The 14,222-nt window shown below is 42.9% G+C and overlaps 1 protein-coding gene across 2 annotated transcripts in view; it reads right to left on the bottom strand.

The window, feature by feature from the left end:
• The window catches only part of CRAMP1 (cramped chromatin regulator 1), a 92,548-nt gene that overhangs the window by 32,243 nt on the left and 46,083 nt on the right, over nucleotides 1-14,222 (bottom strand). For both annotated transcript variants that reach the window (XM_077449179.1, XM_077449178.1), the window contains exons 9-10: nucleotides 9,655-9,736; nucleotides 4,042-5,034 (exon numbers count right to left, since the gene is read on the bottom strand). In XM_077449179.1, the coding sequence (XP_077305305.1) occupies nucleotides 4,042-5,034; nucleotides 9,655-9,736 (1,075 nt within the window). The remainder of the gene's footprint in view (nucleotides 1-4,041; nucleotides 5,035-9,654; nucleotides 9,737-14,222) is intronic.

Below are 14,222 nucleotides of genomic sequence, written 5' to 3'. Positions count from 1 at the left end.
GCGTGCATGCTCCTGAGCCCTGCTGCTACGTTCATTGACAGAGACAGCGGGACTTGGCTGCTCCCTTGTCACTGGAGTTGATTGACAGTAGCGGGAGCCAATGGCTCCCAGTGCTATCAATCTGTCCAATGAGGAGGGACACAGCAGTGAGAGCCCCTACTCTCGTGCAGGTCACTGGAACAGGCTCAGGTAAGAATAAGGGGCACTGGGGGGGATCCTGGAGCAGCAGAGGTTTTTTACCTTCACGCATAGAATGCATGAAGGTAAAAAAAAAACTTGAGGCTTTAAAACCACTTTAAGCTGACCTCCAGAGATACCCTAAACCTTTTACTCAGGGGTCAGGTCCTGGGAAAAATAGTGTGGGAACTCACCCAAGATTCCACCCCCCACCTCAAAAATAAATGCATCCCCATCCCCACCTAGAATTATTCGCATCCCTTTCCACACTGTATCCCCATCCCCGCCTAGCATCATCCATCCCTCTCCACAATGTATCCCCATCCCCGCCTAGCATCATCCATCGCTCTCCTCAATGTATCCCCATGCCCGCCTAGCATCATCCATCCCTCTCCACAATGTATCCCCATGCCCGCCTAGCATCATCCATCCCTCTCCACAATGTATCCCCATGCCTGCCCAGCATCATCCATCCCTCTCCACAATGTATCCCCATCCCCGCCTAGCATCATCCATCCCTCTCCACAATGTATCCCCATGCCCGCCTAGCATCATCCATCCCTCTCCACAATGTATCCCCATCCCCGCCTAGCATCATCCATCGCTCTCCTCAATGTATCCCCATGCCCGCCTAGCATCATCCATCCCTCTCCACAATGTATCCCCATGCCTGCCCAGCATCATCCATCCCTCTCCACAATGTATCCCCATTGGGTACCATTTGTCAGCCCCTACCACCGAGCGCCGACATGACAGCAGTTTCACCACATAGGAAGCAAGAAGATTTTTAGGAGAGGAGACACAGAATGGAATAAAAATGATTTTTGTTAGCAGAATAGAGGAAAGCTGGAACACCTGTTGTCTGAGCCCCAGTTTCATGTTATCCCTAGCTTTCCATTTGAAAAAAACAAAAATTAAAATTACATTTCTTTACGGTTAATAAAACAGTCTTTGTACAGATACTTTTATATTAAGAAAGGCCAAAAGGTATACAGATGTTTTGTGGGAAAAAAAAAAAAAAAAAAAGGAAGACAGCTGTCAGTCCTCAAACAAGCTACACAGCAATAGGAACTGCTAAGGTCTCCCCAGATTCAGCCAACAGCCCTTAATAACATATCAGCAAAGCTTACTTTGGCTTTCTCGAAAAACTATTGGTTAAACCAAGATTTCCAACATCCTGGAAAAATCTCAATGTCATACAAAGAGCATCTGAAAATTGGATGCCACGCCTCTATACAATTAAGACTTTTTGCAAGCTTGAATTAGTAACATTCTGGCCTTTATAGCGAGTCTTAAAGAGGAAGTAAAGGCTATTAAAAAAAAAAAAAAAAAAAAAAAAAAAAAACATACTAGCTCATTATGAATAACTTACCTGAGAACGAAGCCCCCGAAGCGGCCCTCTGTCTTCATCTTCGCCGCTGCCATGTATCCCGGAGTGACTTCCGGGTCTCGCTGCTCCGGCGCTGTGATTCGCCGGAGCCGTGAGAACGTCACTCCCACGCATGTGCATGGGAGCCGACACAAGCGGCATATCGCAGTCATCTGCGGTCGGCTCAGTGCGCTGCTGTCTATGGCGCATGCGCCGCAGACAGCGGTGCCTGTCTTTTTGTAAATATCTCCTAAACCTATATTTCTTGGACCTACAGGTAAGCCTTAATCTAGGCTTACCTGTAGGTCAAAGTGGTTTGTAAGGGTTTACAACCACTTTAAGCCTCAATAGACTGTTCCTCCTGAACCGGCTGAATTTCAAACCATATATGGGCAGGCTGAATGTACCCAAGTTGATCGATCATTCAACATGGGTACAATGAGCATTTCAAATTTTTACATGCGATTATAGCCGCTAGCCGTAATCACTGTTATCTTGGTGGGGATGACTGCTCACGTCACCCTGCTGGGAGAATACAATGGCTTCGCGGGAGGGATTCCCCCATCCATACTGACCGTGTGGTTGGGGGAAATTGAGCGATTTTTTTTTTATGCAATCTGCAGTTGCAGGAAAGAAAATTGCTCTGTCTATGGCCGGCTTTGCATTAATAGTCTTCCTCTGTTATATATGCACTCGGCCTCAGGCAATGAAAAATAGTGTGTGCAAAACAAATGTTTGTTTAGCGCCTAACTCCTTTCTTCCTGGAACCTGTATATTAATATTTCTCAGTATGATAGCTTGCCATACATAAATTAGATTACCAAAAGTATTGAGACACACCTGCCTTTATCCGCACATGACCTTTAGTGGCATCCCATTCTTAATCCATAGGGTTCAATATTGAGTTGGCCCACCCTCTGCACCTATAACAGCTTCAACTCTTCTGGGAAGGCTGTCCACAAGGTTTAGGAGTCTGTCTATGAAGATATTTGACCATTCTTCCAGAAGCTCATTTGCGAGGTCAGGTACTGGTGTTGAACGAGAAGGCCTGGGTCGCAGTCTCTGCTCGAATTCATCCCAAAAGGTGTTCTTTCGGGTTGAGGTCAGACCAGTAAAGTTTCTCCACCCCAAACTCGCTCACATGTTTTTATGGACCTTGCTTTCTGCATTGGTCCAAATCATTTGGTGGAGGTGGGATTATGGTTTTGGATTGTTTTTCAAAGGTTGGGCTTGGCCCTTAGTTCCAATCAAGGGAAATCTTAAAGCGTCGGTATACTATGACATTTTGGAAAAATGTCATGCTCCCAACTTTGTGGGAATAGTTTGGGGATGGCCTCTTTCTGTTCCAACATAACTGTGTACCAGTGCACATACAAGGTCCATAAAGATGTGGATGAGCGAGTTAGAGGAACTTGACTGGCCTGCACAGAGTCCTGACCTCAACCCCCATAGAACACATTTGGGATGAATTAGAGCGGAGACTGTGAGCCAGGTCTTCTCGTCCAACATCAGTGCCTGACCTCACAAATGTGCTTCTGGAAGAATGATCAAACATTCCTACAGAGACACTCCAAAACCTTGTGGACAGCCTTCCCAGAAGAGTTGAAGCTGTTATAGCTGCAAAGGGAGGGCCAACTCAATATTGTACCCTATGGACTAAGACTGGGATGCCATTAAAATGCATGTGCGTGTAAAAAGGTAGGCATCCTAATACTTTTGGTAATATAGTGTATTTTTTCACAGCCTAAAATTAAAAAATAATAAAATAAAAAATAAACAAAAGTCCTTATATGCCCATAATATATTCATATAATCATTATTTGGATAGGAGTATTAAACTCCAAGGGATATTCACTTTCTCATTCCAGTGATGTGGCAGTAAAATCCCTTGCCAAGCACTGTCATCTTCTCCTTAGCTACTTCCAGGTGCTGGGTTTTCAGGCAGTTAAGGAAGGACATCATCCCATGCATGCACATGGGAGTCCACCATTCTGGCATAACCAGAGTGTGCCGTGAATAAACGTTGAGCAGCGAGTGTGCAGCTCAGTGTGCATTCAATAGAGGACTGCCAGCAGGCTGGTAAGGGTTTGTTATTGCAGGAGAGACATAGCATGCATCTTATGCACTATAAAGAGGCCTGCTTTTTTTTTTTTTTTTTTTTTTTAGGTTAACATAAGTTAATAAGTTAACTGTGTTTTAACTAAACCATACTGACGTTATTAAATTTGGTTATTAAACTATAAAATTTGGCATTAGAATCTAGGTTTCAATGAACTCTATGCATTTACATTGTAAGCTCTAACGAGCAGGGCCCTCTGATTCCTCTTGTACCAAATTGTAATGTAACTGTAAGGTCTACCCTCATGTTGTAAAGCGTTATATAAAACATGTATAATAATAATAATAATTATTAAAACTGTTAAACAAGCATAGCTTAAAAATACACCTCTCTGTAGAAAGCCCAAACACAGGTGAAAGAAAAAAAAATTGCTTACAGTTTTAGGGTTTGCCTCTGTAGCAATGAGTCTTAAAAGACAATTGAGGAGTCTCTGTTTGTGGCGTAGTGGGCATTCAGGATCATCAGAATTGTTGGGATCCATCCACTCATACTCCAGCTGTAACTTGCCTGGCTTTCCCAACATGAGGTAGACCTCAGCTAGTGTCAGGTTTTCTGAAGTGCGTTGGTTCCAGCCTTCCTGACGCAGCTGCTCAATGAGCTGGTTAGAGTTGTCTTTGGGAGCTTTGGACGAGCCACTCTGCTCCTTCACCTGAGAGTCCGTCGTTCCTGACGGCTGTGTAGTGCAATTCTCCAGCTGGCAGTTTGCAGGCTGAACATCAGCCTTTTCCTGGCTGGGAGAAGCTGCCTGGTCAGAGCTTTTGGGATTTGTACTGGGAGATATGGGGGGACTTATCACAGCGTTTGCTGTTGAAGGGCTTCCTTCTGGAACGATGAGGTCTTGACAAGACTTCAAATAACGAGGAAAAGGGTCATTTATCGACAGTTCATCCACAATTGGCAGCTCACTGCTGGACACTTCACCAGGTGTGTCTGGATTGACTGGCATATCCATGTTTTCTGGAGGGGCTTCATCAGGGGTCTTTGGACCATCTGACACCCCTTCACAAGCAATGTTCTCTCCAGGGCCATTTTCTATTGTTGGGGTCCTGTCTGCTGTAGCACTGCTAGCCGTTTCCATTTTGTTTGCTTGTTTAGTGTCTGTACTGCCACGTGGGCACTTTAACTGCACCCGTGCTGTCCCTTGTCCAGTCTGGATACCTAAAATCTGAGCAGGTGGCAGGAGAGCATCCTTGGAGCTTTGTTTGCACTTGCCAGACTCTTGCCAATGGACGGTACAGTAAGCTTTGGAGTGAACCACCCTAGCCACACCTGGTAAAGATGACAACTGTGCCGATTCTGGTGGGAATAGGCACAAGTCCTCTTTAGAGTCCTCCACCTCGGCCAGCTGTGGATCCTCTAGGGATTTCCTCTGAGGAAGTTAGTAAAGGAAACGTTGACAAAAATTTCACCTGACAGCTAATGGTAAAACATTTCCTAACAAGCCGACCTAAATTATTCTGTCAATGCTCAGGCAAATTAAACTTGGTAAGTGGATCAGTCAAAATCCTAGCCAATTTAAACCAAGCATATGATGAAATATGAGCATGTATCGAAACAGTTGAAGAACACAAAGCATTCAAATGTTAGGCAGCATTTAAAGAGATACTAAAGCTAAAAACTTTTTTTTTTAACCTTAATGCATTCCTTCCATTAAACAGGAGCTCCATTCTCTCTCCCCCCCCCCCCCCCAAAAAAAAACATTTAAAGTCAGCAGCTACAAATACTGTAGCTGCGGACTTTTAATATAAGGACACTTAACTGTCCAAGGATCCAGTGTTTACCTCCCCCAAACCAATTATTCAATCAGTTTTGGGTCCAGGCATCGGCAACTGCGCATACACGAGCTGCGCTTTGTGAATGGTCCTACGGTCTTCCGGGACCTATGACGTGTCCCAGAAGGTTGCGGGGCAGGAGGGGTGGGCTGAACTTCTGCTCGGATCACTACAGCGATCTGACTGGTAGGGGGAGTGAGTACCTGTCACAACCTGGAACCCATTACCCCCCAAAAAGTGACAAATGTGTCGGAGGTGAATGTAAATAAGCGGAACTCCCGCCTTTGGGTGAGGTTCTGCTTTAAAGCGGAGGTCCACCCTAAAATGGACCTCCGCTCATCGGAATCCCCCCCCCCTCCGGCGCCACAATCGGCACCTTTCAGGGGGGAGGGGGGTGCAGTTACCTGGATAATCCAGGTAACTGCACCCACTTCCGGGCTAGCTCTCTGCGGAAAGGGGCGTACGTTACTCCCCTTTCCGCAAGCGCCCGCCCCCTTCAGCAAGTGCCCCGCTGCCTGCTGGGAAACACACAGCTCCCAGAGGCAGCGGGGACCGTCCGGATTGCGCCGCGCGGCTCGCGCATGCGCAGTAGGGAACCGGGAAATGAAGCCGAAAGGCTCCATTTCCTGATTCCCATACCCAAGATGGCGGCGGCACGAGCGAGCGATCGGCTTCGGGTGCCGACATCGCGGGCGCGCTGGACAGGTAAGTGTCACTATTTAAAAGTCAGCAGCTGCAGTATTTGTAGCTGCTGGCTTTAAAAAAAAAAAAAAAAAAAAAAAAAAAAAAAAAAAAACGCGGAGTCCCGGTGGACTCCCGCTTTAAGGTAAAAAAAAAATAAAAAAAAAATCATTTTAGATTTCCCTTTCTCCCCCCCTTCTGTGTGTGAAGGTGAAGAGAGGGGAGAAGATATCAGTGCTGTGCATATATATATATATATATATATATATATATATATATATATATATATATATATATATATATATATATATATATATATATTTATATATTATAATATTGGCTCCTGCTCCTGCCAATCAAATGCAGTGAGGAGGAAGTGGGGGGCAGGGAAAAGCCCCAGCTGTGTGTGTCTAAGTGAACAGGCACAGTTTGTTGTTCCTCTGCATCTTTGTGTGTCCCCAGAGCAAAGATCTCCAGTGGGGGACCCAGGAAGAGAAGGACTGGGGCGGCTCTGTGCAATAACATTGCACAGAGAAGGTGAGTAGAACGTTTTTTGTTATATTAAAAAACAAGTAAACCTTTCACTAACACGAACATGTTGAGCTTAAACCCAGCCTTTCTATCTCCTAAGCCAACCCACTAGTGTTTTATTTGACTAAAAACGGAGGACCTAAGGCATGAGAGAGGGAAGGGTAAAAACTTTTACAGGCACAGTTTAGATTTGCATCTAAATTAGGCACCCCTATTTTAACATGGGGTTTACACTGAAGGTGACCCCTATGCAAAGTAGATCTAAACCCAATCCCTGAAATCTTATAATCGTTAACATGCTTATGTAACATCATAACTCAAATTAAATGTTTTTTTTTAAAGCTGCAGCTTTCAAAAAAGAATACCTCTTAATCCTACCATAAAGGTCTTTGTTCAGGCACTTCGTATTATAGTGACAACACTGTGTCCCTGTCCCTTAATTGCTTTTTTTGAAATGTCACCCTGTTATCAGGACATCTTATGTAGACTAAAAGTTGCTGTTCCAACACTAATTGCACTGGCATGGTCCATTGTCGTTACCATACAGAAACCTACCCTGAGAAATGTCATGCAGTCACCTCTGGAGCAAATGTTCACAGAAGTGGCTGCAAAGAGGCTGCAAGAGTTCAGTAGCACAGGTATAAAACAAAAGCTTGAAAAAGCAGAAACTATTTTTTAAAAGGAAAACCAGACAGCTGTTTATAATACTTTGTGCTTTAGGAAAACGATATAATTCAGTTAAGGTTTGAATATACGTCAGTAATTTTTTGTTATACCTTCAATTTTAATTGTCCAGGTTCATGAAAAGTTTACTTCAAAACAAAATAGGAGTACAGCCCAATGAGAGTAGCACCACATCCGAATTAGACAAGCAAAATACATAATACAAGAAGACAAGGAACGAATGAATATTTCGTATAGCCATTCCTAAAGTGCTTGTCTCTGCTAACGAAGCCACACCTCCTATAAAGATATAAAGCATTCGAATATATACAGTAAGTTTGCTATCTGGGAGGTAGGGCAGTTATATACAGTGCAGAGAGGTATCCTCAGGTCCCAACGCATTTTGCAGTTTAAAGCTTTATCAGGGGACCCCAATACCTACAAATATAGGTATGGAAGTAGCACTGCATCTCTATTAGGAACACACCAAGACCACCCTACATAGGATAGGAAATGGAAGGCAACAAAGCACTGACTGGAGACCAGCCAATAAAGGTCCCAAGCATATATTGCTTAGAAAGATGGGGACCGTGATGATGGCTGTTAAGACTCTACCAAGCTTTTGATATATTGGAAAAACAAATGCCATTCATTCCAATATTGTTATTAAGGATGGAGATGTGAATGCGTTGCTGCTCAACCCAGAGGATTTATCTGATGCTTGGAAATTTTAAGCGTACCCTCCTTTTTTATCATCCTCTTGCTTGGAACTTTTGCTGGCCACTCGCCAGAGGTTTCTCCCTTGCCATCTATTTCCTAACCTGTGTAGAGTGGTCTTGGGGAGTTCTTAACGAATATGCTGTGCTACTTCCCTACCTATATTCTGATGTGAAAATTGTATCAGCCGTCGCCTGATGAAGCTTTAAACTGCAAAATGCGTTGGGACCGGAGGATACCTCACTGCAATGTATACAAATTGCCCTACCTCCAAGATAGCAAATTTACTGTATAGATTTATATCCTTATACTCATGTGTACATTTATGTAGAAGGCGTGTCTTTGTTAGCAGAAACTAGCAATTTGGGAGTGGCTATACTGTACAGAATATTCATCACATTACTGATTTTATGGATTGTTTTTATGATCTATGCCAGATAAAATATTTGTATTTTTAGCTTAAAAAGTGGCTGTGTGTGGCACCAAAAAAAATTTTTTTGTCCTCCTGTATTATGCTTATTGTAGAAACGGTGGTTGCTAAATTTGAGCTCTCTTTAATCTCCAACTTCCTAGGGGTGAGCTTTTATCCCACAGCTCTGCATTGGTGTATCAGCAGAAAGAGGTCATGATGATGGTCAAAAATGATAGACTGAACATATAAAAGACTAGAATTAGAGTATTAAGAAAGGCAAAACTTTTTTTTTACTGTGGATCAAGTATTAGGGGGGTAGAGCCACGGTCAGGTTTTTATCATTGTCTGTGTCCCCATCAGGGACTTTACTTTCTTTAATTCCCCCGATGACTAAGACACAGGAAATGAAAAGTGGGGTAAATCTGAAATTTTGAGTTGCCATCAGAACAGAAATGGAGGGGGAATCTTCTAATGTGGACACTTGCTCCCATCACAATTGTCTAAGAGGTGATTTTCTTCACACTGGAGAGATATCCTCTCTTTCTGATGAGTCTAAGCCCTTGTACACACGGTCGGAGATTCTGACGGAATGTGTCCGATCGGATCGTATTGTCGGATAATCCGACTGTGTGTGGTCTCCATCGGACTGTTTCCGTCGGAATATCCGACGGACCAAGTTTTCCAATTTGTCTATAAAATTTTCCGACAACATGCTCCGATCGGACATACTCTGATCATGTGTAGCCTACTCCAACGGACAAAGTGCCACGCATGCTCAGATCAAATTCCTAGACCAAAGCTATTGGCTACTAGCCTGAACGTAATCCCGTCGTAACGAAATAACGTCATCACGTTATGTACAATCGGATTTTCCGACAACTTTGTCCGACCGTGTGTATGCAACAGTTTCGGACAAAATCCAACGGATTTGGTTGTCAGAATGTCCGACCGTGTGTACAAGGGCTAACAGGACTGGACAAGTGAAAATAAATTTCCCTAATGACAAACCATGGCAAAAATTTCAGACTTCAGTTTCAATCCTCTCCTAACTCTATCCAAAATGGAAAAAAAATATAGTTTTTGCTTTAGACAGTCTCTGTAGTTTCCATATCAACCGGTCTGCTGTTTTGAGCTAACAGATGGGATGATTTGTGGCTAACATTTTACCTTTATCCAAAGCCCAAATATCTGAAATAAACACTTTTAAGGATACAACCCGGACCTCCTGCAGTGCCCACTTTTGTTTCAGGAACTCTATGAGGCTGGAGACTTTTCTGTGCAGCTCTACTATCATCCTGGTTAAAGAAGGAGACACCAAAAAAATACATAAATACAATATTTTTTTATTGCTTTTTGAGGCACAAATTTGTGTGCCATTTTTTGTTTTACATACAACCCAACAAACAAGCAACAATAAAAGTCCATTATGTTAGTACAAATATACAACATAGTAATCAAAGTATGCAATTTTTGATTTACAATAGCATACAATTAGGCTGGAGATAAAATGTATGTTTGTGACACCAAGGTAAAATAGGGCCAATCCTGGCACCGCTAACTAGAGACTCCATAGCCTTTTAATCTTTTGTGGGAAGATTTTATGATGGAACACCAGCTTTTCCTGGGATTTGGTATGGTCAACCTGATGTTTCCATTATTCGATAGTGGGAGGAGGCGAGGAGATGTCCATTTTTGGGCTAATAATTTGCTGAAGTTGCGATGCTATAAAAATACGTTTTGGAATGTGAAACTGCTAGACCGCCCGCTTCCTTAGATGGAGTTGAAGGATAGAAAGATTAATTGGAAGGTGTTTCCTTCTCCATATTAGGACTCTGAAGAGAGTCAATTTCTTGTACCATTTTAGGGTAATTCACACTGGTGAATTATGTAATATATAGGGCAGCGGAGGTGCCCATACCAGTTTAAAAAGATTAGTCCTGCTTATGTGGAAGTTTACACCATGTAGTACAATTAAAGTGGAGTTCCACACAAAAGTGGAACCTCCGCTTGTTTGCTTCCTCCCCCCACATTTGGCACTTCTTATTGGAGCAACGGGTATACGTTTTTGACAGGTTCCTCTGTTCCCACCTCCGAGAGACGGCGCCGTCCCTCGGAAGTTCACCCCCCCTTCCTCCACCTCCAAGCCCATTAGAAATTGTGGCACTGCATGCGCAGTAGGGAACTGACTGTGAAGCCGAAAGGCTTCACTGCCAGTTTCCGTTAGTGGAGATGGCGGCGGCAACACCCGACAGCTGATCCGAAAATCGGCTGGGGTGCTGACATCGCAAGCTCCCTGGACAGGTAAGTGTCCTGATATTAAAAGTCAGCAGCTACAGTATTTGTAGCTGCTGACTTTAAAGAATTTTTCTTCAGGCTGGAACACCTCTTTAAGTTTACAATTATCTAAAAGTGGACATAGGTTAAAGCTTAGGTACACCTGCAAGTTTTTTTTTTTTTTTTTTGAATAAGGGCCCCTAAGTATTTAACAGTATCAAGTACTCATTTGAGAAGCCTCAACAACAGGTACAGTTCCTGTTAAAGGGTCTAGCAGCAGTAAAACAGATTTAGCCCAGTTAATGTGGAGGCCTGAGAACTCTCCAAAATGTGCTATTAGTCACATTAGAGAAGGTAATGTGTGCTGGGTATTTCCCAAGAAGAGCGCTGCATCATCCGCATACAGGGTGATCTTCACATCCGAAGTGAGAAGTGATTTGGGTCTGTATAATTCCGGGAGAAGAGAATCTTTAAATGATTTCAGAACAACTATTATCGCTTCTCTCATAGAGTCCCTGTAAGGCCTCCCAGAGAATAAGCTTCCTTCAATACATTCAGTAACTCAAGCAACAGTACCTCACCATATCTTTTATAGATTTCTGATGAAAGGACATCAAATCCTGATGCTTTATTTGAGGACTCAGATCCCACATCTAATAAATTCCTCCAACGTAAGAAGTGACTCCAGGGATAGTCTTTCATCTAACGTTAATCTGGGCATTTCCAAAGTATGTAAACACTGCACCGCAGTTATCTGGCGAAACTAATCTGTGTCCTATAAAGATCCTCATAAAATGCGATAAACCAATCCAATACTTCCACAGTTTTATGTTAGCTCACCTAACTTGTCTTTAATAGCCATAATCATGGCGGAGTCTTGTTGTGACCAGACAATAACTGCCTGCAAATAGATAGTTTATATTTTCACCCTCTTCAGGCCTTTGTTGTGAAAAGAAATGCTTGTGGTCTGCCCTCATTAAAGACACAGATTTATAAAGTTGTTGGACTTCCCTATCGACTTGACTATGAATTGCTCTTCTTCCTTGTGTCCTTATTTTACAAGTCTCCCCTCCCACTGCCTGGTGGAGTGCTTAACCCTAGAAATATCCTTATTCAGCACCCCCCCAAGGAACACCTTTATGGCATCTCATGTGATCAGTCTGGAAGCTTTACCGCTAACTGGCACTACTGGTAGTGAAGAAATTCCATAGAATAAACAACATCTTTGAATATTCCATAATCAGACTGAACCAGATTGGGTTAACCTTCCATGGTATACGTCTGTGAGGATTAGGTTTACGGTCAGTTTAATTAACAAAGGTGGGTGGTCTGAGAGGGGGAAAGCAGACTCAATCCATGGAAGAACTGAGGCCATGCCCAATGCCAAATCGATACAAGAGTTGGAATGATAGGCGCTCAACCAGCAGGAATACTTGAGCTTGTCTGGGCGAGGTTGTCGCTAGGGTTTCACCGATACAGAGTATTTGCACGAGTACTCGTACAAATGTGTCAATGACCTTTGCGGTCCGATTTGAGCAAAAGTAGTGCCTATTCCTGCACCGCTCCTGTGTGAACAGGAATCGCACTGCATTCTGTTCAAATCGCATGTAATTCTTTGCAGTGCGATTTAAGCCCATTCATTTCATTTTGTATGGGCTCAAATCACACAGCAAAAGGTATCGTTGCAACCCTAGTTGTTGCCATATATTGTTAAAGTCTCCCACAGCAACACCGAAATTATTAGGGAAATCAGGCCATAAAGCGAGATGAGCATTCCAAGACCTCTCCCTTATCTGGCGGGGGGGCGGCATGGATATTAGCCACTACACAATATTTAGCATCTAATGTAGAAAAATATATTGTCCCTGCTCATCAAATTCAACTTGGGTGCAGGAGAAAATCACTCAGGATGCCACTAAAACACTTAAACCTCTAGGGTATATAGAGTAAGTGGAGTGATATTGATATTTAAATTTTGTCCTAAAAATAGTGACCACATCTCGAGACGTGCGTCTCCTGCAGGCAAATTACCGCCAGATCATACGACAAGAATGCAGTAAAAACAGTATTTTTTTTTACTTGGATCTCCCAGGCCCTTAACATTCCGTGACATCACAACTGTCTCCTTAGACACTGTCCTAATCACTCAAGATGGTAGGAGTACCCAACTCTGATTGGTACGGATTTGTATTGTAATATCCCTAAAAAGGGGAAAACACAATATTTGACAGTATCCAGATTATGACTGAGAAAATTTGAAACTGTTCTAGCTAAAAAGGACCAGATCTAGAGTCCTGGCAGTAAAAGGTAGATCTGAATGTAGCTGGTGTAACTGGACCGGACTTAAATCTCTGCACATGAAAACATCTCAACAAAACTTCTGAAAACTACTGGAAAAAAAAAAAAAAAAAAAAACACACACAAAAACTACAAACCAGATTTTTCCTCTCGGGAACACTGCTGGAGGGAAAACCCGTGGCCTTAAAGTGAGTCCAACCAGAAGCTGCAGTAAATGTCACAGTCTGAAACATCAAAACAATGTTGACAAGGTATACAGGGGTCACCTGCCTAAGGCTTCAGGTACACTAGCCTACACTGGCAGCTAAATGTACACATAGGCTTTTAGCATAGTTTAGGATCTCCCCATTTAGGCCTCAATGCGGAAGAATCGCATTTGGAATAGGAACGTTTTGAGCACCAGTCTTTGGAAAAGCGCAAAACGAGGCAAAAACTATGCCGAGTTTTGCATTTTCCCAACGGCCACGGTAAATGTAGGCCAATTCAAGGCTATAAGTACCATATTCAGAAGTGGGTAAGCACGTTATTTATTTCTGGAGCAAATACTCTGTGGATTTCTATGTAACCAGGCTCCTACGGCACCCGGAGTATCAAAAAATTGCATGGTTTCCCAATCCACAACCCTGAGTTTAGCTGGGTGGAGCATTGCGTATGAAAGTTGGAGGGCTTGGAGCCATTTGTTTACATCTATGTACTTAGCACATTGTTTTTGTACTTCTGCCGAGAAATCTGATAAAAAGGAGGAGATCTTTGCCCCATGAAAATCAATATTCTTCCTCTTACGAGCCAGCCTGAGGATTACATCTCTGTCCTTATAACTGAATAGTGTCAAGATAAAAGAAGCGGAGGATGACCAAGAGATAATGAGCAAGCTGGTATTCTATGAGCTTGTTCCACAGCAAACATAGCAGTAAAACTTTCTCTAGCAAACAGTTCAAAATGGCAATTTTTCAATGTAATCAGCTAGGTGTTCTCCCTCAATAGGTAGTACCCTGGTAGACCTAGGATACGAACATTATCGCTCCTTTGTTTGGTCTCTATACCGTCCAGCCTATATTTGTGATTGAGCATCTTTTTTTTTTTTAAACAGAAAATGTGATTGATCATCTTTTGAGACAATACCAAATACAAAGAATAACAGAAGAGTATGCAAGTACAAAAGCGGTTTCCATTCCCCTATACCAATAAACATAGTTAAATACAACTCAC

Source organism: Lithobates pipiens, unplaced genomic scaffold, assembly GCF_037356315.1.
Source record: "Lithobates pipiens isolate NorthernLeopardFrog02 unplaced genomic scaffold, aLitPip1_a1.2 Scaffold_22, whole genome shotgun sequence".
Classification (NCBI taxonomy): Eukaryota; Metazoa; Chordata; class Amphibia; order Anura; family Ranidae; genus Lithobates; species Lithobates pipiens.
This window is presented reverse-complemented; position numbering and strand designations above follow the sequence as displayed.